At 47.2% G+C, this 22,476-nt stretch overlaps 1 protein-coding gene across 1 annotated transcript in view; it reads left to right on the top strand.

Annotated features, from left to right (window-relative positions):
• Window positions 1-22,476, top strand: part of zswim6 (zinc finger, SWIM-type containing 6) — a 73,345-nt gene that overhangs the window by 39,787 nt on the left and 11,082 nt on the right. Inside the window, exons 3-9 of the mRNA XM_036528219.1 lie at window positions 3,482-3,630; window positions 4,926-5,076; window positions 11,988-12,167; window positions 13,312-13,488; window positions 13,817-13,963; window positions 15,956-16,102; window positions 21,127-21,387. Coding sequence (XP_036384112.1) covers window positions 3,482-3,630; window positions 4,926-5,076; window positions 11,988-12,167; window positions 13,312-13,488; window positions 13,817-13,963; window positions 15,956-16,102; window positions 21,127-21,387 — 1,212 coding nt within the window. The remainder of the gene's footprint in view (window positions 1-3,481; window positions 3,631-4,925; window positions 5,077-11,987; window positions 12,168-13,311; window positions 13,489-13,816; window positions 13,964-15,955; window positions 16,103-21,126; window positions 21,388-22,476) is intronic.

The following is a 22,476-nucleotide window of genomic DNA, read 5'->3' as shown; positions in this document are numbered from 1 at the left end:
AAGGAACACGTGCCGACTGCTTAATCGGGGCAGGGCATTTGCCTGATGATCGTTACAGCCTACACCCAGGCGACGGTGCATCTGAGGTCTCTCCTATACGTGCAGGACTTAATTCACTTGGTCCTGTAACTACATGCACTGTGCATTAGTGTGGGTGTGTGCACGCACACTGGAGTACGTGTGATTACAACACCATCATAGTTCTAAAATTGAGTTTTACCACTTTGTGCTTTTTTTTTTTGTTGTTGTTGTTTTTAGTCTGTTGAGAGGCTTGATTTTTGGCTATGGGCATTTCCTGGCTATACACAGGGAAGTGACAGCAAGGTTCCAGCGGGGTCATGTGTCCTCAGCTGTACCCTGGCCCTCAGAGGCACTCTGAGGACACTTGGAGAAAGAGCAGGACACCAGCGCCGGCCCTGGAGCCGTCTCACAGAGAGCACGATGCCTCTGCGCGTAGGATGCCAGGGCTCCACTTGGGGCGCTGCTCATCGCCCCAGAGACTGCTGCAGCTGCCATCCAAAACTCGTTTGTGTTCCTGCACTTTGTCAAGCACTGTCACCTGAAAAATCTTTAAAAACTTTCAGAGGAGCCGTTTCATTTTTGGTATTTTGAAAGGTTCCTTCCATTGGCTGGGTTAGTATCTTGGAAGACACTCTTTGTAATCGGCCCTGCTGGCAGTTAATAATCCTCTCTACGGTTCCACAAATTTATGGTTTTGTGGAGTAGACGGGTACGTGCCCGTCCATGGTGCACATGGTGCTTTCAGTCAGCAAATGCTCATTGTCATCAAAAACGGTTCTACTGCAGAAAAGGACAGTTGACTTGTGGCTCCTGCTTTGTAAGTCATTCTGGCTGAAAGCATCTGCTAAATATTGACATGTAACTCTGGCACAGGTATTTTTCAAAGGTTACGATGTTCTGTATGCAGTGATAGTAAAACTGACTGGCATGTGCTTAGAAATGACAGACTAAATGCAATGCTTTACTGTATTCCCAAAAATAAGCATTGCTCCATGTTGTCTTGTATGTCATTGTGGTGTGCTCAGCCACCTTGATTCTTCCGTGGTGTGGGAGATGCCAAAGGCTGGATTCATGTTTTTGCTAGCAGCCCGACCCCTCAGTGGGATGTTTGTGAGAGAGCGAGAGAGAGAGAGAGAGAGAGAGGAAGTGTATTGGGGTTCTGTTAGAAAAGTTTGTTGAAAGTCTAAAGAAAAAGCTTTGTGGATCGCTACTAGCAATGTCATCCGTTAGGTTGCCTTTTTTCTTTTTTTTTTCAAATACTTTTTCAATTCTGTTTTTTTGGGGGGAGGAGGAGGGCGAGAGGGAATATACAGAGCCAGAGAGATGAAAATGGTCAGAGCTGGAATGTTGGCTTCAAGGCTTTTCTCCCTCGCAGGTGTTCTTTAATAAAAACAAAAACTTGAAACGTTCGGTATTTCGGGAACAAAAGCAAATTGTTCTTGAAAAACCTTGTGACACCTTTAAACAAGATGTTATCCAGAAATGGCCCAGAAAACAAGGAACTGTTTCAACTGTAGCGTGCCATCTGAAGAGGAGGCTGAAATGTTGGCAGGTCCTTCACATCCTGGCATTTTTGACTTGGTTTCATGAGTGTTTTTTGTCGACTCTTCACGATCTCTTTAAAGTGTGGGAAAATTCAACAATGAATCTGAAAAGGGAAAAAAAGCTAAAAAAAATCTTTGGGCCACAAACTTCAGGTAATTTAGCTACACACAATGGTTTTGTGAACCATGAAATGGCTGAAAAATGGGATCTAATACAGCAGAGAGCAGATCACTTAAATTTAACTGCTAAATTCAAATTAAGTAGCTGTAATACCATTATCAACCTCTATAATTTAGTGCCAACTAAGAACTCCTCCCTTAACCAAAATTATTTTAAGGGCTTTGCAGCTGTGGGAAGGATGGCTTTAAGAACAGGGTCCTCCTTCAACAACCCATAAGGCCTATTATAAATGTATCACCTGCTTCTATAGGGAGAAACCACCTCAGAACTGAAATAGAACATAAATATTCTTCATTTACTTAATTATCTTTAAATTACTGGTCTAACAAGCTGGCAGGATTAAAATACCAAGAATATTATGTGAATCCCTCTCTCTTTGCTTTCTCGCTTCAAAGTTGTGAATGATATTCTGAGATACTTCATGCATTGTCATTAATTGGTTATTTTTTTCTGTGCTTTTCTGACCTTGGCTGCAAAGGTCTGCAGCCACCTGCAAACATAAAAAGATTCAACGTTGAGCATGTGCCCACAGCCGGATACCACAGAATTGCCATTGCCTACAGGCTCTGTGTTTCCCACTCAGGGAAAAGTGACGTCAGTCTCAAAACAAACAATTGTTTTCTCTGATTTCGTCTATCTTACAACAACACAACAAGGATATTATGTTCCCCTTTGTCAGGGTAAGGGAAATCAGAGATGTTACTGAGGGCGTATCATTCAATGTATTTTTTCACATTTCACTGTGTTGTTGTATTCAACATGTTTACATTTGTTAATTTCTGGATTTCTCCACCTGTCTTTAAAGGACAGTGGTCCTCCTGGAGTTACTGATACATAAATCAATACCATTACAATGTTTTACAGTCATCTTCAAGCATGTAAAATGATTGGCATGCTTAAATAACAGAAAAAAGAAAATGCAGTTGTGACAGGGGTTTGTTTCTGTAGTGTGCCAATGGTGTATGAATTTTTATTATACACTGTGGAAACTAAAAGCAGACATAAAGCATGAGGTTTTCTGATGCAAGCCCTCATCATTCATTACAGCTAATTGGCGTGGCAATGATTTATAAGTTTTGGAAAATGTGTAAGAAAATGTGTAATCTGCATTTCAATCTGTGTGCGATTTCAAACCATAAACACATACTAATACAGAAAATATGGCTAATGGTTATACTGCATTTAATTTCCGTGATCAAGTATCTTTTAAGGGATCAAATATCTTTTAAGTGAGCCGTTCAGCGTTTACTCATGAGTAAATACCTGGGAATTATAAACCCATGAAGGTTTGCTGTAAACCATAAACCATAAAAATATCACATCAACAAGTGCCAGTATGTGTTTGGTGTTGTTTATCAGTGCATTAATTCCATCAAAAACATGATTTAAAATTGTCTGCTCTCTTAGCTGAATTTAAGGTCTAGCTGTTGTAGCAAGGCCCACTTACCTGAGTTTGTCCCCCAGAGGAACAGAGGTTATCTGGACTTTGATCCAGATCAGATTTTAAATGTTTAATTAGAGACGTTGATTTGAACAGTCGCTGTTGAAAGGCATCTCTCAGACCCTTAGGGCCACGGACATCCAGGACCAGGAGCAGAGTCCTGCAGCTTTGGGCTGCTTGCACACCTCACTTTCCCATTCTTTTTATGAATCGCCTTAGCCTTTGCTCTCATGTGCTTGCTCTCTGAGGGAGTCGGGTTGTTAGTAAGGGGGTACATGTCCGCTGTGTTCCCAGGGGCCCCGGACCCCACAGCCGGAGCCAGCATAGATGATGAGAACTGTTGGCACCTGGACGAGGAGCAGGTCCAGGAGCAGGTGAAGCTCTTCCTGTCGCAAGGCGGCTACCACGGATCCGGAAAGCAGCTCAACCTCCTCTTCGCCAAGGTAGGCCCCGGCCTGAGGCCCCACCTTCTCTGGCAGAGCACACAGGTCCTCCAGCTCACTGCTCTCTCCATTTAAACTTACCTTCATTCCTCTTTCCTACTTTTTTACAGGGCTACCAGGCCCATTTTCTGAAAACCGACTAGTTCTTTGAGTTACAAGAATCATTTATCTTTATATCTAATTAGAGTTTGAAATTAATTTGAGGTTTTCTGGGGGAAAAGTCAATACGTATTTAAAAAGGAACCCTGAGGAAAGGTTTTCGTTTACAGGGCTGATTTATCAGTTCTTGGCACGTCTAATAAAACTGTCTCCCTGGGTTTTAGATTCTCAAATTTCCACCCTTTTAATAGTCATTTTATTTTGTTTGGTAATGAGAATATCTTGGAGTATATTTTAACAGGCTTCACTGCTAAAAAATCACCTCAAGTGGTTTTGTTACATATAATGCATATCATGTGTTGGTTTAAAAAAAAGGAAAGAAGGTGTTGAGGTAACCGTCCGGAGGTTACCTCTTTAGTTACAGTATTAGAATATTGGGTCTTGTCACAATATGACCTATTTTTTTAATGATGGGAGCATTTGTTTTACTCATTATCTCTGTATTTCTGGATGTTCATTTTTATGCCTGGTGCAGTCATTTTTTTCTGATGCTTTTAGCTGCAGTAGCTTGGAAAGTCATGCTTGTTTATTCCGGGGTGTATTCAGGATTGAGCGCTGGAGGAAGTTTGGGATTAGGAGCCACATTCATTATTGTGTAGAGTGTTTTTTTTACATGGAAGACATCCTCAACCAGGCCCTCTGTGAATTAAATGTATTTATTTCGCAGACAGCCTTATACAGGAGACCTGCATATCTTATGTAGTACACATCTCAGAGGCTGGGCATTTATTGAAGAAATTCAGGTTGTGCACCTTTGCTCAATGACCCAACATGCAGGAACCTGCAACATCCTGGTGACAAGTCTCAACCATTACACAATACTGCTGGTTGCGAATACCGCAGTCCTCAGTTAACATAGCTCACATTTTATCTTTCTTAAGCAATTCAATGCAGGAGCTGTATTCGAGAGTGTAGCAGCAGTACTCTGCAACCCCCCCCCTACTCCCCCAAAAAATGATTTGACTCAAACTTATGACTGTACTGGTTTACGTCCAGTTCCATAACCCATTGCATCATTTCTCACATATTTATGGCTGGAAAGAACTGTTGGGAGCATTGACATGGCTCTCTGGGTTCAGATCCCCCGCTGGGACCCGGGCCCCCCCTTAACCCCTCCGTTCTCCCCCCCCTCCCAGGTCCGGGAAATGCTGAAGATGCGGGACTCGAACGGGGCGCGCATGCTGACGCTGATCACAGAGCAGTTCATGGCCGACCCCCGACTCTCCCTGTGGAGGCAGCAGGGCACCACCATGACCGACAAGTACAGGCAGCTTTGGGACGAGCTAGGTGAGTGCCCCAGTCCTGCTTGATCCCCCCAGAGATCCAAAGCCATGTCACACCCCCCACCCCCACCCCACTGGTCCTGCACAACTCCCCAAGGTACCCCTCCCACCACCCCCTAAAACCCAGTGCACTGGGGCCACAGTATCCACATCATTAGATCTGCAGCGGTTTGCTATGTGTTACATTCTGCCAGCTCTTCCGAATCTTACGCATACGTTTGAACTGTGGCGCATGGGGCACACCAGCATTCCTGCACAAAAGCAATTATTTCACAGCAAAGTTGCTTATTTGCGTCAGGCGGTCTCACTAGCCTAAGCCAGACAGGGGAGAGGCCAGCAGCGCAGTGGTCACTACCTTATGGTGAGGGCTTCTTATTAATCTTGCTTGTGCTTCTACGTATTACTATTTAGGGTGTGTTTTTAAAAATCGACCAGCCGCCCAGTTTTGGCCTTGATCAATGTTGCATATTTCCAGTCTGCTTAAATGTATATTCATCATGAGTAGCGCGCAAACTGTCGAGAGGACGACTGCCGCTCCCCTGTTTGAATGCAGCCTCCGTACGCAAAACAACCTTCAACAATCCTACAAAGGATATTACCAGAATACAAATCCCATTATGAATCGCATGCTAAGTAAGAGCGAGGTAATAGGTGCGGATTTCAGATACGTTTTTTTTTCCCTCTTTTTTTTTTTTTAAAACCCCCCACCCCCCGCCTTCCCTTCATTCTCAGCTCCTCTTCCACCCCGAAGCAAAACAAGAATGATGCATAATCAGTTTAATAGCAACTGGCTTGCCACAGCGCGCTGCCTGCCAATGTTCAAAGCCCGGGATGTTTTGTCAATTTTGCCTTGGCATTCCTCAGCCGGCACAATAACATAAGCCCGGGTCCCTCGGCGAGCTGGTTGAGTAATGATCCTTTCATTAAAACTTAAGCAATGCCTTCTGCAATGCAGGCTCTCAGCGTAATTGAAGGAACGAATTTGGGAAGTGGACGCGACGATCACGCCGGGCCCCTGATTTTTTGGGGGGGGGGGGTGTATTGGGGTGGGGGGAGGAAGACTCTGCAGCGGATCACTGTTGCCTTCCGATGAACCCTCCCAGTATGTCTGGAATTTGCTGGGGGGACGAGCTAATCTGTTTATGTTGGGAGTTGCCAATTAATGTGTAACAGGTACCGTGCCTTCTCCTATTGAGACGCAGCAGGAAACCTGATACCTCGGAGGGGGGAACGGAGGCCGAGCCGGTCACGCAGCTGCAGGGGTGGCAAGGTGGCTGGTTAAAATGACTGTAGGAGGGAAAAAAAGTGTCTATTTGAGTCACAGAGAGAGTCATCTGTTTAACAACTGGCCTCTGCAGGGGGGCTAAGTCCACCCCCTCCGTGAACAAAGGGAGAAACCCTTTGAGTGCTCATAGAAATGCTAATGCAATGCTATTTTTAAGCATTTTTTTTATTAGGCTGGAAATGCGTTGGATTAAAGTAAAACCCTTACAGACTGCGTTTAATGTCTGATTGTAGCATATTGGTGACTGAGTAATCTCACCAGCTCCCCCTGAAGCGAGACAAACGCAGGCCCTCCGGTTTCGAGTTAAAGAAGAGGGAACTTGGGGCCTGGTGTCTGATCTGCCACGTTCTCATTCGCCGGTTGTTGAAAGGTTCCTCTTTAACACGTGCGGTGCCAAGCTGTCGCAAACCCCTTTACTGTTATCTAAACCTTGTTGGTAACACGCGGCACAGCCTCGGGTTTTATCGCGCCGTGGCGACTTTAAAGAAGGGGTCCCGTGTTAGAGGGAAACCCGGGGTGCGCCCAAACGGCGGCGACAGCCGGCGGAGAGCTGTGAAAACGGTTAAGCAAGCGTGAGAGATGTAAACCACCTACTGAGAGCGCAGCAGCAGCCGGCTGTGTCCAAATCCTGTTTTGCGGGCAGGAGTACCATGTAAAAGGAATGCCGGGCCCTGCTTTGAGCGCAAAGCCCTCGCCCGGCCACACGGGGGGGGGGGGGGGGGGGACCTTAGAGAAGAGCCGCACTCCAGGGTGGGAATACATAAGCCGGGTGGCGTGCAAGATTGGACCGGGTCGGCGGCCCTCCCCAGGGCTGAAGGGGACCTCCGCGGCCCTAGATAAGGTGACTTAAGGAGGAGTATGGCAGGAGGCACAGGCGGTTCGCACCGAAGCAATCCATTTGCTCACCATAAATGGCCCGCATGCACCAGAGGACTCCGTCCAGTGTTTACGGTAGCGCATAAGCAAGGGGGTAGACTTCTGTTGGGCCTGCGTTGTTCACAATAGCCATTTCCTACTTATTTATTTAGGCCACAAAGCATTTGGAAGCTCTAAGATTGGAGGCCAAATATAACCCCCCCCCCCCCCCCCCCCCCCGGTTAATTGGTCCTTGACTCGGAGGTGAATGGAGTGCAGGGAGCAGTGAGAAGCCTAGCCGTTGCTGTTTTTTTTCCTCTTTACCACATCAGGATAGCTCGGGGGCACTTGTATCGGTTTCGTTGTCATCATAGATGCTGATGTTCAGGAACGGTGAGGAAGGATTGACTTGTGTGTTCCAGCAGAGCAGCGTTTAGACCCATAATTGCCGCCCTCAGATTAACCTGCAGGTTGTGCATCTGTCCTTCACCACAGATCGATGCCTGGAACCTTGAAACCTCCTTGGGTGCACGTGGGTTTTTGGTTTTCTGCAAACCGTGGCACAGCCAAACAACATCTTACGAGCCGTGGCTCACGGTATTGCAGCGTGAACACACGCACACGAAGCATCCCGGGTAGCCGTTTTACCTCCGGGAGAGGTTTGGCTGTCACGGGAGGGAGGAGCAGGCGGCCCCGTCCAGACAGGGGAACGGGGAAATGGCGGTGCAGCTCCGGCCCTCTGCTCCCCCCCCCAAGCTGTGCACCTCCCCGAATGAATCATTAGGCCTGTCAGCCACGAAAGCCTGCCATAATTGGAGCGGCCAATCTCATGAAAGCCTCGCCCCTTCCCTGCGACAGCTCGATAATGCTGAAAACCGTCCTATTAAATCCCGCCTGCTTAATCTGATGCGAGCGGTCAGGTAGAAGGATCCGGGGCTGGGGGGTGGGGGGGTGTGGGGGACGAGCAAGCGAGCGAACACACGCCCGCGCGGAAGAGCGACAGGGGCCCCATCGGCTTGTCAGTGCGCCGAGATTACAGTAACAGATTTATGCAGCACAGTCCAAGATAGAGGCCCCTCCCACCGCGGCAAAATTGCCCCTTTGTGCGGGAACAAAGGAGTGTTTGTGTCAGACGTGCTGGTTCGCCACGCAGATCCGGCCTTTTGAGGCGTACCTGCGGCGAGCGGCACGCTCTTCAGAGACTGATTGTGTCTGTGGACACCTTTTGTTGCGGGGGAAATATTGGGGTGTGTGTGTGTGTGTGTGTGTGTGTGTGTGTGTGTAGAGGGGGTTGGGTGGGGGCTTAGTGAGAAGGTTTGGTGTCTTGCTGTGACAGCGTGGCTCCTTGCTTTTAGGTCAGGGTGTGAGAGTGCTGACAGACTGAATGAGATGGGACAGAAGGTATAAATTAGGCTTGTGAAGGATAGTGGAGATGGTGGGGGAGGGGTGTGCGCGTGTGTATGTGTGTGTGTGTGTTGCGTGTGTGAGATTAAGATGTTATATGATACCCAATATTGTTTTAATTGATTTGTAGTGGCGTAAGTCAAGGTTGTGTTATGGTGGTGGGGGGGGGGGTGGTAGAAGGCGGGGAAAAATAGGCTGTCTTGTGCACTGACATAATTACGCTGGTCTGCGCTAATCCCACCGTTGTCTGGAAAGAAGGCTTTAGCAATGAGGCAAAGAAACGCACAAACCCATGCGGAGTGACTCACCCTCCTGGCCGACCAATGGAAAACCAGGAAGGAATCAGTTTGCTTGTTTGTCGCTTGTTTTTATTAATATGATTGGGGGTTTTTGGTACACCCCCCTTCCCCCCTTATGGACCTCTCTTTATCTCATTATGATGAATTACAGCCTCTGTCGCCCGTCGTGTTCTGCATGCCCAATGCATGGGATAAGCAGAGAAGTTAGGCAGCAGGCTTTGTATGGATTATTGAGTGTTTGCTTGTAATCAGGAGACAGTTGGATTCAGTCTAGACTGTTATCGTGGCAACAGCCGTTTCTTCCTCCTCCTCTGTCTTCCGTTGTTTGCTTCTTTGGGTCCCCCCCCCCCCCCCCCCATGTTTTGTTGATGTCTTTTGTTATGTTGTTGTTTCGTCCTCTGTTTCTGGTGATTGCTCGCCAGTGCATTTCCATGGTCGTTTTATTTATTTATTCTTTTGATTTCTTTTTTTTTGCTTATTTTTTATAATGTCACGTCCAAAGCATCAAGGCTGGGCTTCAAGCGCAATATCACGCTGCCTAATCTCTTTAAGGATGCAGCTCTTCCACCTCCCTCTCGCTTCTGTCTGTCCTTGATGTTCCCTAAACAAAGACACAGGGGCTGAAGCCTCCCTCTCCCCCTCTCTCCTTTTCTGTCTATTTACCTCTCCCTCCCTCCCTCTCTCTACCTCTCCCTACTCCCTTTTTACCCCCCCCACCCCACCCCACTCACTCGCTGGCTCTCTCTTTCTCCCCCTCTCTTCTCTACACCTCTCTCTCTTCCTCTCTCTCTCTATCTCCCTCTCTCCCCCTTCACTCTCCTCCTGCACCAGGCCCTCGGACGCTGCAGGTAATCTCAGTCAGTAATCAGGCAGCCCATGTGAACCGCTCTGGGAGTGATTAAACCATCATACACAATACATACAGCGCCGCGCTCGCGTCAGGACCCATACATCACACTTTAATGCAGTAAATAGAATGAATTAAAGCCGAATTGAACCTCTGAGCTGTCCGTGGTGCAGTCTGGGAGGCGACCGGATTAGGGGGAGAGACTTGTCCCAGTCAGGTGGTTCTTCGGGTTCCAGAAGGCCCCGTGTTCCAAGAAAGTGACTAGCCCTCCATATGGAGTCAGTTTTATGTGTGTTCTGTGGTACTGGGCAGATGTTGCCTTTTTACTGGGATCCCTTTTCATGAGAAAACACGAATACTAAATACTTCAACACTCGATGGACTGTAAGTGGAGTGCGATACATCTGCCATTAAGCTGTGAACATGCTCACTCACTGCCCCTTCCACAAAAATATGAAACTAGTTTAAAGTAGGTTATAGCTGCCGCCCTACCCGCAACCCCAAAACCCTCCTGTGGAGAGCCTTGCGATTTCTCTCTCTCCTTTAAATGAATTTACCTTCATCTGTGGACGGTGTTAATCTCCACCTGCCGTGAATACGCTGTCTTATTTCCCATTTATCTGCCAAGGTGAGATTTACATATCGGCCTGAAATTCTGTCCCCGGTGTCACGGGAGGTCGTTCTCTCTTTCCATCTCATTGGCATGCCAGGATGTGCAGTATCCTAACGCTTTCTCCCACTCGTCCTCAGTATGGAGTCAGACGCGACACGGAGGAGCGTCCCCAACCAGGAGGGCCCTTTTTCTGTGCTTTTTCTTAGAGTGCAGCTAGAGCAGAGCTAGGGCTTGCTATAAATGGGCATTTTGTCATGTTGCTGTTGGATTGTGACAGGGACAAAGTCACTTTGCTTGCCTGCTCAAAGACAGACGTGTCAGAGTTTGATCCAGACACGGTCTTACTTTGACAGACGGATGGACCCTCTCCGTGGACGCAGTTATTTATTTTCCTTACAGATGTTTTGGGCGGGGGCAGAACGACTTTGAAAGCCTCTCAATTCTTGAGAAAAAGGATAAAACAAACCTTTGTTTTGTCTGTCCCTAAATAAGAAGGGGGGAAAAATGCACTGATGCGAAACAAAAAGATTTCATTCGCTGCTCTGTTCCTCTTTCCGTTAGCGGATTTGCATGTTTACCATTACTTCCAACAAAAAGGGGAATAACATTGGATGTTAAGGCCGGCTGGCCTCGCATTTGACGGGTAATAAACCAATTGAAAGGTACTGTATGAGGTCGTTTGTCTGTATTAAAGGTGGCCAGGCTTATTCGAACAGTCAGCTGACCTATTTCTTTGTTTGTCTGTCTGAAGTAATGAAGCTGTACGGACTGAATGCAGCTTTTGTGGGGCTTAATGGGGTTGCCTGTCTCTCTGCCTGTCCAAATACTGCCAACCCAAGGTTTTAACCCTTTAATTAGATGTCCAGGCATATTTCCTCAGGTCCTCTGCATTCCCCTTTCTCTGTAAGCATCAGCAAAAAGCCCTTGCAATGGGAGAGATAAAAGGCCACATCTCCATTTTGCTTCTGCTTAGGCAAGGCAGAGCCTGCTTTGTTCCAAGCCAAAGTTTTGCTTGTTTTTTGTTGCTTTTTTTCCCCCTTCCACCACTGAGTTGTGGTGACTTTAAATTGAAAGTAGGCAGTTTATTATCCTGGACTCAGCACTGCTCTCGATTCAGAGGGAAGTCAGTGCAGCATTTATTCATGTGTTTACTGCTCTGAACTGATTAACCCAGGAGCAACTTGGCGAATATTGCCCCGTCCTTGTCCGGCTTCAAGCAGGTGTTCCGCAGGGTACTTGCGCTTAGGCGAAAGCTTGCAGAGACATGAGGGAAAATGTGGGGAGGCAGCCAGCATCACAGACACAGTCCTGTGACATCAGAGGGCACGGTGTTTCAGACACAGGCCCACACATACTTTTGCTCCGGGGACTTCTCGAAAGACTCCAGAGATTTAGCGGAAAAGGGGAAAGTTGCCTTTCAGTTTGTGCCATCCACTGTGGTAAACATTGCATGAATAGAATCGGTGAACCTTCCAGTACCTCATTGGTTTTGCTGAACGTGCTTTGTTCTTCCATGTATTTATTGTGTGTGTGTGTGTGTGTGTGTGTGTGTGTGTGTGTGTGTGTGTGTGTGTGTGTGTGCGCGCATGCGTGCACTTCCCTTCCTCCCCAGGTGCCTTGTGGATGTGCATAGTCTTAAACCCTCACTGCAAGGCAGAGCAGAAGGCCGCATGGCTGAGGCAGCTCAAGAAGTGGAACAGTGTGGACGTGTGTCCCTGGGAGGACGGTAACCACGGAAACGAGCTGCCCAATTTAACCAACGCCTTGCCTCAGGGCGCGCACGCTAACCAAGGTGAGCCGAGTGTGGGAAAAGCCAGTCTTTTAATCAACTCTCTTTCCAGCCCACTCCCTTTATTAGCCTTTGTGTGACTAATGGAATGGCTCTAATAACCAGGCCTGGGTCCTCCAGCTACCATCCCCTCACTTTGTCCTTGGTTGGAAAAGTTGTAACTCTGGGCTAAATTGCAAACCTGTTAAGCGCTCATTTCTGAGGCTCCGCTTTCATATTTCGCATAATGGGGCAAAGTCGACTCTGCAAATTTCCTTTTCCCCTTCTGCATTTAAAGGAATAGCGGTGCACACATACCTTTACAACTGTGGGGGGCTGCGGGGGGTGGGGAGAGAGAGAGTGATGTGACAACACTATCCAATCAAGGCACCTGTCTCGTTTCATCAAGGCTCCCTGTTCGGAGAAGGCATACCTTCGCCCGAGCCCGGCTGTAAAAAATTAATAAATAACTAGCAGAGAAAAAGCAGCTGTTCTAACTCTGTGCACGAGATTTATAAGGTGTCTCCATGGCGGGGCTGGAGCGTGGAGTCTGGGGACTGAAGGCTTTAAATAATAAAATCTTCCCTCAGCAAAAGATTTCCACAGCCGGAATGAGGTGTCAGAGCAGGCTCGTTGGGTAATGCGGCCGCTTTGTCATTGTAGATGTGTTCAGCAAGCCTTTCGTCCGGCGCTCGGGTTTGGCTCTGGCGCTTTCAGCGGTTCAACCTTTGAGGGCCCCGGCGCAGATTACCGCTTAAAACAACATTTCGAGTTTTTTCAGAATTTAAGAAATTAAGCTACTAAAAGACAAAAATTAATTACGTGCCTGAGGAAGACTTATATCCTTGATCTAAAGATGATACGGGTCAGAGAAATGTAATCTGTTGAAATTAAGAGTGAGTAGCTTTTTGACAGTTATGTCTACCAGTCGTTCTCACCCTACCAAATTTGCCATGTACTACAGTCCAGTGTCATTTTCATTAGAAAGGTAGATATTTGCTGCCCTAAACAGTACACCAGGGGTAAAAAGGCCTCAGTTGACAGCTGTATGGTGACAGACCTCAGGGACTGTTGTTCAGAGTCCAAGATAGAAGCAGAGGGGCCTGACAAGATGCTGGGCGCTGCTAACTCCCTCTCCCCTCCAACCCCCCCGCCTTCTCTCCGGCAGATTTGGCCAACAGGCCCCACCGGACTGTCTTCACACGAGCCATCGAAGCATGCGATCTCCACTGGCAGGACAGCCACTTGCAGCACATTATCAGCAACGACCTCTACACCAACTACTGTTACCATGACAACACTGAAAATTCGCTCTTTGACTCCCGCGGATGGCCCCTGTGGCACGGTAAGCGGCTGGACCGGAAAAGACGTCTGCTTGACTTGCCTCTTTGTCCCGCGTTTTCTATAGCATTAGCCAAAAAAAGACAGAAAGAAAGTTAAGAAAGAGACAAGAGGAATAAGACTTGCGAGCTTGGTGGGGGTTGAGGGGGTGCAATCATTGGCCAGGGTAGGGACTTTGAAAGAAAATTAAAGGCTTTCTGCCAGTGGGAACAGTACCCCCGTTGAACTGCTGGAAACAAGCGGCTGGGGTTTTTTTTTTTTTGGGCGGCCTGCAGAGAATGGGCCTATTGTGGAAGCTAATGCCCCATTGTTTTCGGCCCGCTGCGTGACAGAGCACGTCCCCACGGCCTGCGCGAGGGTGGACGCGCTGAGATCGCACGGCTACCCCAGGGAGGCGCTGCGGCTGGCCATCTCCATCGTCAACACCCTGCGGAGGCAGCAGCAGAAGCAGCTGGAGCACTTCCGGGCCCACAAGAAAGGTCCGTACCGCTGGGGAGGGACACAGGGCACCAGCACCCTCACTGCCAAACCACAGCATGGTTTAACCACACCAATGATATTCCACCTGTGCTGTAGGGATACCAGCAATCAACCGCTTACCTCATGAGGGCTCTCTTAGCAATTTACTCTTAACAATTGCAAGGACAGACTGTAAAACAGGGGAAGATGATATGTATTACGTTGCATGTTATGCAGCCTAAACAGAATATCTGGAAATCCGCATACAGATCAATATGTGTGATACTTTCCTCCCTTTACATCTGTATTGGATTCACCTCACACATGTCATTTTGTCAGTTCTCTCTAAGTGCTGCTGTGTAGGTCATTCTTGGATGTGGGTAGTAGTAATATCCCGCAGTTGAGATCCCTGCACTCACATGCTAATTCTGATTGCTAGCAAAACTTGGCTAGTTTACTTTTGTTTGTATGAACCTCTGTAGCATTTCGACAGAAAGTGCACTTTTTTATTAATTGCTTTTTGTTATAGTGACAAAATTGTGCTTCTGTCCCGTAAATGCAGTAACAATTGTGCTGTTACTGCTCCAGGGAATTTGCGCATTAATCATTTAATGCATTTACGAGGCAATTCTTCAAAGGATTAATCATTAGCATTTCCTGCTGGGCAAATGAGGTGAAAACTGTGAACAAAGTTTTTTTTTTTTTTTCTTCCTCCCCCCATTTTGTAGATTAATGTTGGAATTACAGATGAACATATATCAGCATCAAGCATAGGATTGATACTATTACAAAGAGATTAGTCTGCATCCTGATAGCTTTTCAAGATTTTGTTTCTACCTCATAATGAGTAATAGGGCCATTGTTCATTTGCTCTTTTTTACCTTGACTGAAAATTAAATTTTACATCAGACTAAACACAGAAAAACATTAAAAAGTATTTAGGATGTACCAAGCACTTTTATTGTTGCTGATTAAGTGAACTGTGTTCACCAAGGCCGTACAGCTGCATGTGATGACAGCAATCTTTAGGCCCATTTTAACATTAGTATTATGGATTATCCAGTTAATCTTTAACATTTGAAACAGATTAATTTATGCCATTTTTATCATTATTTACGTCCCTAATTTATAGCTCTCCTACTTAAGTTAGCGTTTCTTGAACTTGCTGAAGGAGGAGTTGTGTCATAGTTTAAGGTCGTAATTCTAATTCATGCTGGTGATGAGGCGTCAAGAATGTTTTCCTGAACAGAGGCCAAAGCACAAAATGTCAACAGAGTGCTTTTGAAGTGAGTGGTGGTGTTATGTGTTTTGCAATGTGAAACTGCTGCAGTCTTTTCTGTTCCAATTTTATGTCTTATTCTTTAATTCTGTTCTGTTCTCCTCTCGTCTTACCTCGCGGTCCTTTTCGTGGCCGCAGGTACAGAAGCCGCCGTTCTCCAGACTGCTGTACTGTAAATCTCTGCAACTAGTTTTTTCAAGTAATATGCTGTTCAGAAGCTTAATGTCCACTCGTGCCCAGCAGGCGCAGGTCAAAGGCATTTAAATGCAAATGACTACCTGTTGTGGGTATTGTGCCCCTGCATAATTCAAATTTAAATGAGAAGCTTCCACTGCCAACACTGAACATGAATGTTAAGTACCAGTGTAGTGCTTCCTACTGTGGTTTTAAATTTGAGTTATTCGCAACCCTCCCGGTGTGTTGCACGATGTTACGCGCTGAACAATGGTTCCGATTGGATGCCGCTAACGGCATTGCCAATTAATCAGTCCGTCAGATTTTTAGTCGCTGTTGAGCCCCTTAGCAACGGCTGCTGCGGAGATCTTCATGGAAAAGGTGACCCCCTAGACATAAACCTGAGGAATCCGGTTTGAGCAGAATGTGGAAGATGTTGTCAGAACGGACAGGGGGGGAGTATGGAAAAGGTGCACTCTGGGAAAGAGGAGGCTTTTTGTCCCATCCTGTTCTGTATAGTGAAATAACCATGTTTCTCCCCCTACTGTGTTTCCCCCAGAGCTGCTTCAAAAAGGCGTCACGTCAATCACCAACCTGGAGGGGTGGGTGGGGCACCCCCTGGACCCCATCGGCACACTGTTCAGCACCCTGACAGAGACCGGCCGGGGTGATGACGATGGCTCACCCGGCTTCCTGGACTTCTCAGGTACGGCGCCTTTAACATCTGCAGTTGATTAACCATTCCCACTCATTGATCGTTGTTCAAATCCCTCGTTTGCAGGTGTCTTAGTTTAGCGGATAAGCATTTGCTGTGCTTCGTCACTGAAAGAAGAATTCGGTCATATGTTTAGACTGATGAATCTAGTCCATTGTCACCGCCACCCCCATGCTCTCCGCGAGCTGAGGAGAGGTGTGGACTGGCTGATGCACCCTAACTCCATCTCTTCTTGGGCTCTTACTACCCCATCTCATTTACGGGCGGAGACTGGGAGAATGATCCATCTCGGATGGCCAATTATTTCATCATTATGTCCGCACCCCTCCCTTGTTCTTGTGCTGAAAAGGCATGTGGATGCACCTGTTGTTCTGTTGCTGGGAACGTTAACGCAGAACGTTAGTGTGATCGGCCAACCAGCCAGCAAGTGTGTGAGTCCACTCTTTAGCCCAAACCCACACACACACACACACACACACACACGGCTCCAGTTACGCAACTGGACTGTATGCTGTGAGTGTAACCTGAGTGTGCTATAGCTATTAATTCATTCTAAAATGGAGGTTTTCGAGTGGGAAGACTTAGTAATATCTAGTTCTCCCTTTTCAGAAGTGTTTCATTAAAGAGAGGCCAGCGGACTGCCTGTCGAGGCTGACAAAATGTCCCTTACCAATTAGAGGCATGCATAGTGTATGAGCTTTAATAGGGGCAGCATAGATTCAAAAGTGTGAATTGAAGGGAGTCTGTTTCGGCTGAAACGAACTCGACTAAATCTTCTCCCCTATACATTTTTAATGCCTTTTAATTTTAATGTTTTTTTGTTCCCATCTCTTATTCATGAGGTTTGATTGGAGAGATGACTGTATCACAATCAGCGCGCTGTGGTGTAATTACTTATTATTACAGGCTTCAGGGCCCGTCCTCCACTGATTGGCACTGCCAGACAGATACAGATGTTACCCTGGCTACGCTGCTGCCTTCTCCAGACGGGTGCTTTGGAGCGGCTGCTTATTTGTACTGCATTCTTATAAGGGTCTGCACTGCTCCTCCAAGACCCCTAAATCTGACACCCCTGCCGCCTTCTCTGGCAGTTGGACAGCACTTTGGGTGCGGGAACGCTGTTGCTGCGTGGCGGTTGCTGACGTGTCGCATCAGGTGGCTGTGGTGTCATTTTAAAAAAAACACATGTCTGCCAGGTGTCACCATACCCTCTCTCCAACGTCGGGGTGGGTGCTGGTTGTTTTGGGGAGATTCCTCGTGGTCTGACACGTCACGGTCAGACGCTTTGCGGTCTCTTCACCCAAACTACAGCGCACCTCACAGTTAGTCACCAGGACTTTTTCCTCTGGAAAAGACATCAGTCCACAGACGTCCCTTTGTGCTCTGCCAGGGCCGACCTCACCCTGCTGACAGTCTATGTGTTGATGGTGCACTCATTCAACCTTATTTCATTGCTGATTGGAAGAGGTTTATTTATGTAAGTGCTGTAAATTATTGAAAGAAAAAAAAAAAAGCTGCACCAAGCAGACACTAAACGCACGACTCTTTAATGAAATTTACGACTGTTATTCTTTTGTTTTGCCGCCCCGGCCATAAACGCAGAGTTTATTCAGCTTCCCCCCAATGGAGCGAGGTACAAAGTCAAAGTTCTGCAGTTTAATAATTTATCTCAGGAAATCAAACTCCTTATCACTGGCTCACAGCAAAAAAAAAAAAAAAAAAACTGAAAAAACACTGGACCCAGAGTTTCATGCTGTCAGATATGAACAGGTCTTAAATCTTCCAGTCGTTCAGAGAAGGCATTTGTCGGTGTTGCTGTGGTGTGGATGGTGAATGGTCTGTGAATGTAAAAAGGTGTGAAAGGTGGGCAGGCCTGTGGAGAACGGGCCTATTGTGACAGTTAATGCCCCATTGGATGCACCGCCTCACGGTCCTCTCATGGTTGCACCCGGTGGTCCACAATACTGTTAAGATGTCATTATAGAATTTTTACTTTCCGAAACACCTCATATGCATTAACCTTGATTTACAAGGCACCTAGAAACCTGGAACTACGTTTTCTGCAGAAAAAGAAAAGCCAGGGAAATGATTTGGCTCGATGTGTAAATAAATGTGTAAATGAGCACTTTAAGGCCCATCTGTGTGCTTTTGTGTTTATGTGTTCCCTTGGCTCCATTGTCTATTACTTATTGACTTTTGCCAAAAAAACTTACATTTCAGGCTCCAATTAGGATGTTGAGCAATGACTGTAAGGTAGACTGTAAGGTAGTTATTATCTTATTTAAAAAAAGGGCTTAGGGTTCCATATTAGGCTATTTAATTCCAGATAGATCAGAGCTCACTTAAGGGCAAATGTGTTTTGGCAAGTTTTAGACCCTCATCTTGTGGAGATGTTCAGACATACCCGTTCCTAGATCCTTCTCATCCTTCAGCAGCCTCAAACTGTGCAGTGTTAATAGACTTTGCGGAGGACAGTTGGTCCCATTTGCCACATTCAGGGGAAATGTTGCAGCATGAATACGGTTTCAGATCTTCTGAAGATGGAAGTGACACACAAGCAGTTGAATATCAGGTTTTCGTGTCACGTTTGACCTGTCCTCCACCACAAGACCCGTGTCCGACTGCAGCCTTTGTCCTCAATTCTCGGCACTCTGCAGTTTTCTCTGGCCGCTGCGGGTTCTTTTGTCTCTGAAGCTCCCTGGTCAGATCGTCAAAGTACTTCTGCCTCATCTATATTCGTGGCTTTAGGACTAAATGCAAAGTTAAGGGCAGGATGGAGAATTTGCCTTTATTTTCTCTTGTCTAGGTTTTTTCTATCCTACTCTCAGAGTCGCTACTTGTAGCTTTTCCAGTGTCCTGGCAGTACTTGAAGAAGGCAACCTGTACTGATTTTTAGCTTCTACCAGCAGTTTGTGGAAAATGAGGGTTTCATCCAATGCATTGTTTAAAAGGTTCCTCCTTTTTCCACTCAGTACACCTGAGAAAAAGATGGCAATGCTCCCATTGTTATAACTTCCACCAATTGTGCTGATCATTTTTACTACGAATGTGCCCAGCATTCTAATTCATATTTCATTGTATTACATTTTATTATATTTTAGACATTAGGCTTTTATTTATAAGTAGTGCTGCAAAGCTGAAAACGTATCTGGGGATATTTGAGACATTTGTGCTGGCACAGATATAAGCCTTAAGTTATTATCCACATAAATTTCACAAGCTATCCATTTAACCTCGTAATTTTTGTCACATTGTTTGTTTCTTTTCTTTTTTTTTCTTTTTAAACGTGTCATTAAAGCATGCTTGTGTGATACTATACACATGACACTAATATGTCATGTGTATAGTATCAGTATGCTATACAATAAAATGGTACATGGTAATACATGTACCAATACTGTCATATCTTCATTAATAAGCTCTCCTGGCAACAGAACTGCCATGTAGAACTTTGAAGCTGACCTGGGGGCGATTTAAGTGTACAGGTGATGACCCCCCGAGTATACCTGCATGTGCCGTCTTCCTGAATATTGCCAGCATGAGAAATAATAGCCGTGAAAGTGCTCCAAGATAATAATAGAACTCTTACCCGGAGCCCACTTTAATTGCGACGATGACAACACATTTGCATGGCGAAATTTCCATGGCGCCCGAGAGACACGGTTTTTCACAGCCAATTAAAAGCTGAATTCCTTCATAAGCCGGAGAGGCGCTCGAGGGACGCGGGACTCCGCAGGCGCGGGGGCATGTAGCCGTAGCGCAGCGGAGGGTGAAGAGCGGCACAGTCCGATCCAGGTTCCCCCCCCTCCCGCCAACCCACCTCTCCCCCCCCCACGGCGGCTCCCACCTGAGTCTCAGGGGTGCTGCCAGGCTGCGGGGGCCTGGTTCAGGCCTGAAAATCCGTTCTGAGCCCCCCATATCGGCTCCAGAGCGCCATCCGCGAGGGCCGCGCTATTATAAAACGACTCGATCCTCTGAAGTGCCTCGTTATTAAAAAAGCTGCCGAGTCGTGGACCTTGTGAAGGGCTTTTCATAACACAGTAGACTGGCGGCGTTCTGACTGCGGTTCGACATGCTCCCCCTGCCTGCTTTTGCTCTGTCTCCCCTCTCTCACTGTCTCTCTCTCTCTCTCTCTCTCTCTCTCTGTCTCTCATTCTGTCTTTCTCTCCTCTCACATTGTAAAACCTAATAATTTCACGTTGTGAAAAACAATACACTTATTCTTGCATATAGGCACATGAGATTGACTGCTTGAAATTTCAAACTGTACTTTATGGCAATGAGTGAAGTGATATTCAATTCTCCTTGTTTTTCTGTCTCCCTCTCTACCTCTCTCCCTTTCTTCCTCTCTTCCTCTGTTCCCCACCTTCTCTTCTTTCCTTTTTCCTTCCCTCAATCTCTTTCCCTCCCCCTGTCCATTTCTCTCCCTCCATCTCTCTCTCTGTCTCTTACTCCATTTCTCCCCTCTCTGTCTCTCACTCCATTTCTCCCCTCTCTGTCTCTCCCTCCATCTCTCTCTCTGTCTCTTCTATTCTCACCTTCTCCCTCTCACTCTCCTTGTTTTGTTTCTCCCTCTCTGTCTCCTTCCCTCTCCCTCTCCCTCTCTCTCTTCCTCTCTTCCTCTGTCTCCCTCCCTCTCCCTCTCCCTCTCCCTCTCCTTCTCCCTCTCTCTTCCTTTCTGTCTCCTTCCCTCTCCCTCTCTCTCTCTCTCTCTCTCTTCCTCTCTGTCTCCTTCCCTCTCCCTCTCTCTCTCTCTTCCTCTCTCTTCCTCTCTGTCTCCCTCCCTCTCCTTGTCTCTCCCTCCCTCCCTCTCTCCCTCCCCCTCTGTCTCTCTCTCTCTCCCTGTCTCTCTCTCTGTCTCTCTCTCTCTGTCCCCCTCCCTCCCTCTCCCTGTCTCTCCCTCCCTCCCTCTCTCCCTCCCACTCTGTCTCTCTCTCTCTCTCCCTGTCTCTCTCTCTCTCTCTCTCTCTCTCTCTCTCCCCCTCCCTCCTTCTCCCTGTCTCTCCCTCTCACAGATGCCATGGGCCCAGCCAAGTGCTCGGATTTCCAGCTGTTCCCGGTGCAGCGGTTCCTGGAGGAGGGCGAGTCGTACCTGGCGCTGGCGGTGGAGATGGCTCTGGTGGGCCTGGGGCAGCAGAGAATCATGCCAGACGGGCTGTACGCCCAGGAGAAGGTCTGCCGCAACGAGGAGCAGCTCATCGCCAAGCTCCTGGAGGTGGACCTCAATGACACTCTGGTCAAGATATTCCGCAAGCAAGCAGTCTTCCTGTTAGAAGGCAAGCCACAGCTCTCCTCCCAGTACCTCTCTACCCTTTGCCTTGTCCAGTGGTTTCACCAGCCATAATTGGCGCAGTGGTATAGAATCAGCCAGTGCTAATTCAGCTTAACTTGACTAGCGTAGGACAGAGCCAAAGTGGTGACTGTCCATTTGCCTCTTCCTGTCTGTTTCCACCTTGATCAAAGACTTTGAGCAACTAGCAGTCCAAACAATTATCCATACGTCCAGCATAATATATCACCACCAGCAGTGAGAAATAATCAGGCATCTTTTTTGTGTATTCAAATGAAATTGGGAGTTAAAATGAAAAAAAGAATGGATTTTGCAGAGACTAATTTTCTGATTTAATGGGATAGGAATGTAGTTTGTTGTATCCATTTCATTTTGTTGACGGCTGTAGTGCGTAGCTTGTTATGTTGTGAACATAAGTCATATTGTCAGGGGTGTCATTAGGATTGAACTAGCGCCTGTAACTGTATAAAATGTTTATTCCAGTATAATTTCACAATAATAGTCTTGCACCCCTCGGTGCGGGAATGCTATTTCGGGGGCCCTAGTTTATATTTTTGAGGAAAGACAGAAGCTGATGAAGGCAGCCCACTCTCCTGCTCTCCTTGCATCCGATGCCAAGAAACATCACATGGACCTGCAAAACAGGAAAAAACACATTCTGCAGTCGAACAAAAAGAAAAAATGGAAGAGCCTGCATGCCTGCCTGCCAGAGCGCCAGCACCAAGTCACCGCTGCCTGTCTCGCATTTCACAGCGCTGGAGTAGGATGTGGTGCGCAGTGTGGGGGAGGATCCGTCTGGGAGTCCCCTGGTCCCCCCCAACCTCCCCCCTCTCCTTCCAGCCACCCCCCCCTCCCTTCCGAGTCCCCAGCCCCAGGGAGGACCACCCACCTCTGGGTCAGGGAATAATAGAGTTCCCATGCTCGGGCCAGAGAGCAGGCCCGACGGCAGCCAGGGACTGGGCGCTGTGCGTGTGATGTGGGCTGCGGCCGGGACCCGCTCAAGTCAAAAATAATCTAATGACAGGCGGGAGCAAAGCCCTCGCATATGGCTTTTAGCATCGCAGTTTATTTTGCA

The sequence above is a fragment of the Megalops cyprinoides genome, chromosome 5, assembly GCF_013368585.1.
Source record: "Megalops cyprinoides isolate fMegCyp1 chromosome 5, fMegCyp1.pri, whole genome shotgun sequence".
Classification (NCBI taxonomy): domain Eukaryota; kingdom Metazoa; phylum Chordata; class Actinopteri; order Elopiformes; family Megalopidae; genus Megalops; species Megalops cyprinoides.
The sequence above is the reverse complement of the archived record's forward strand: the minus strand, read 5'-3'. Positions and strand labels throughout refer to the sequence as shown.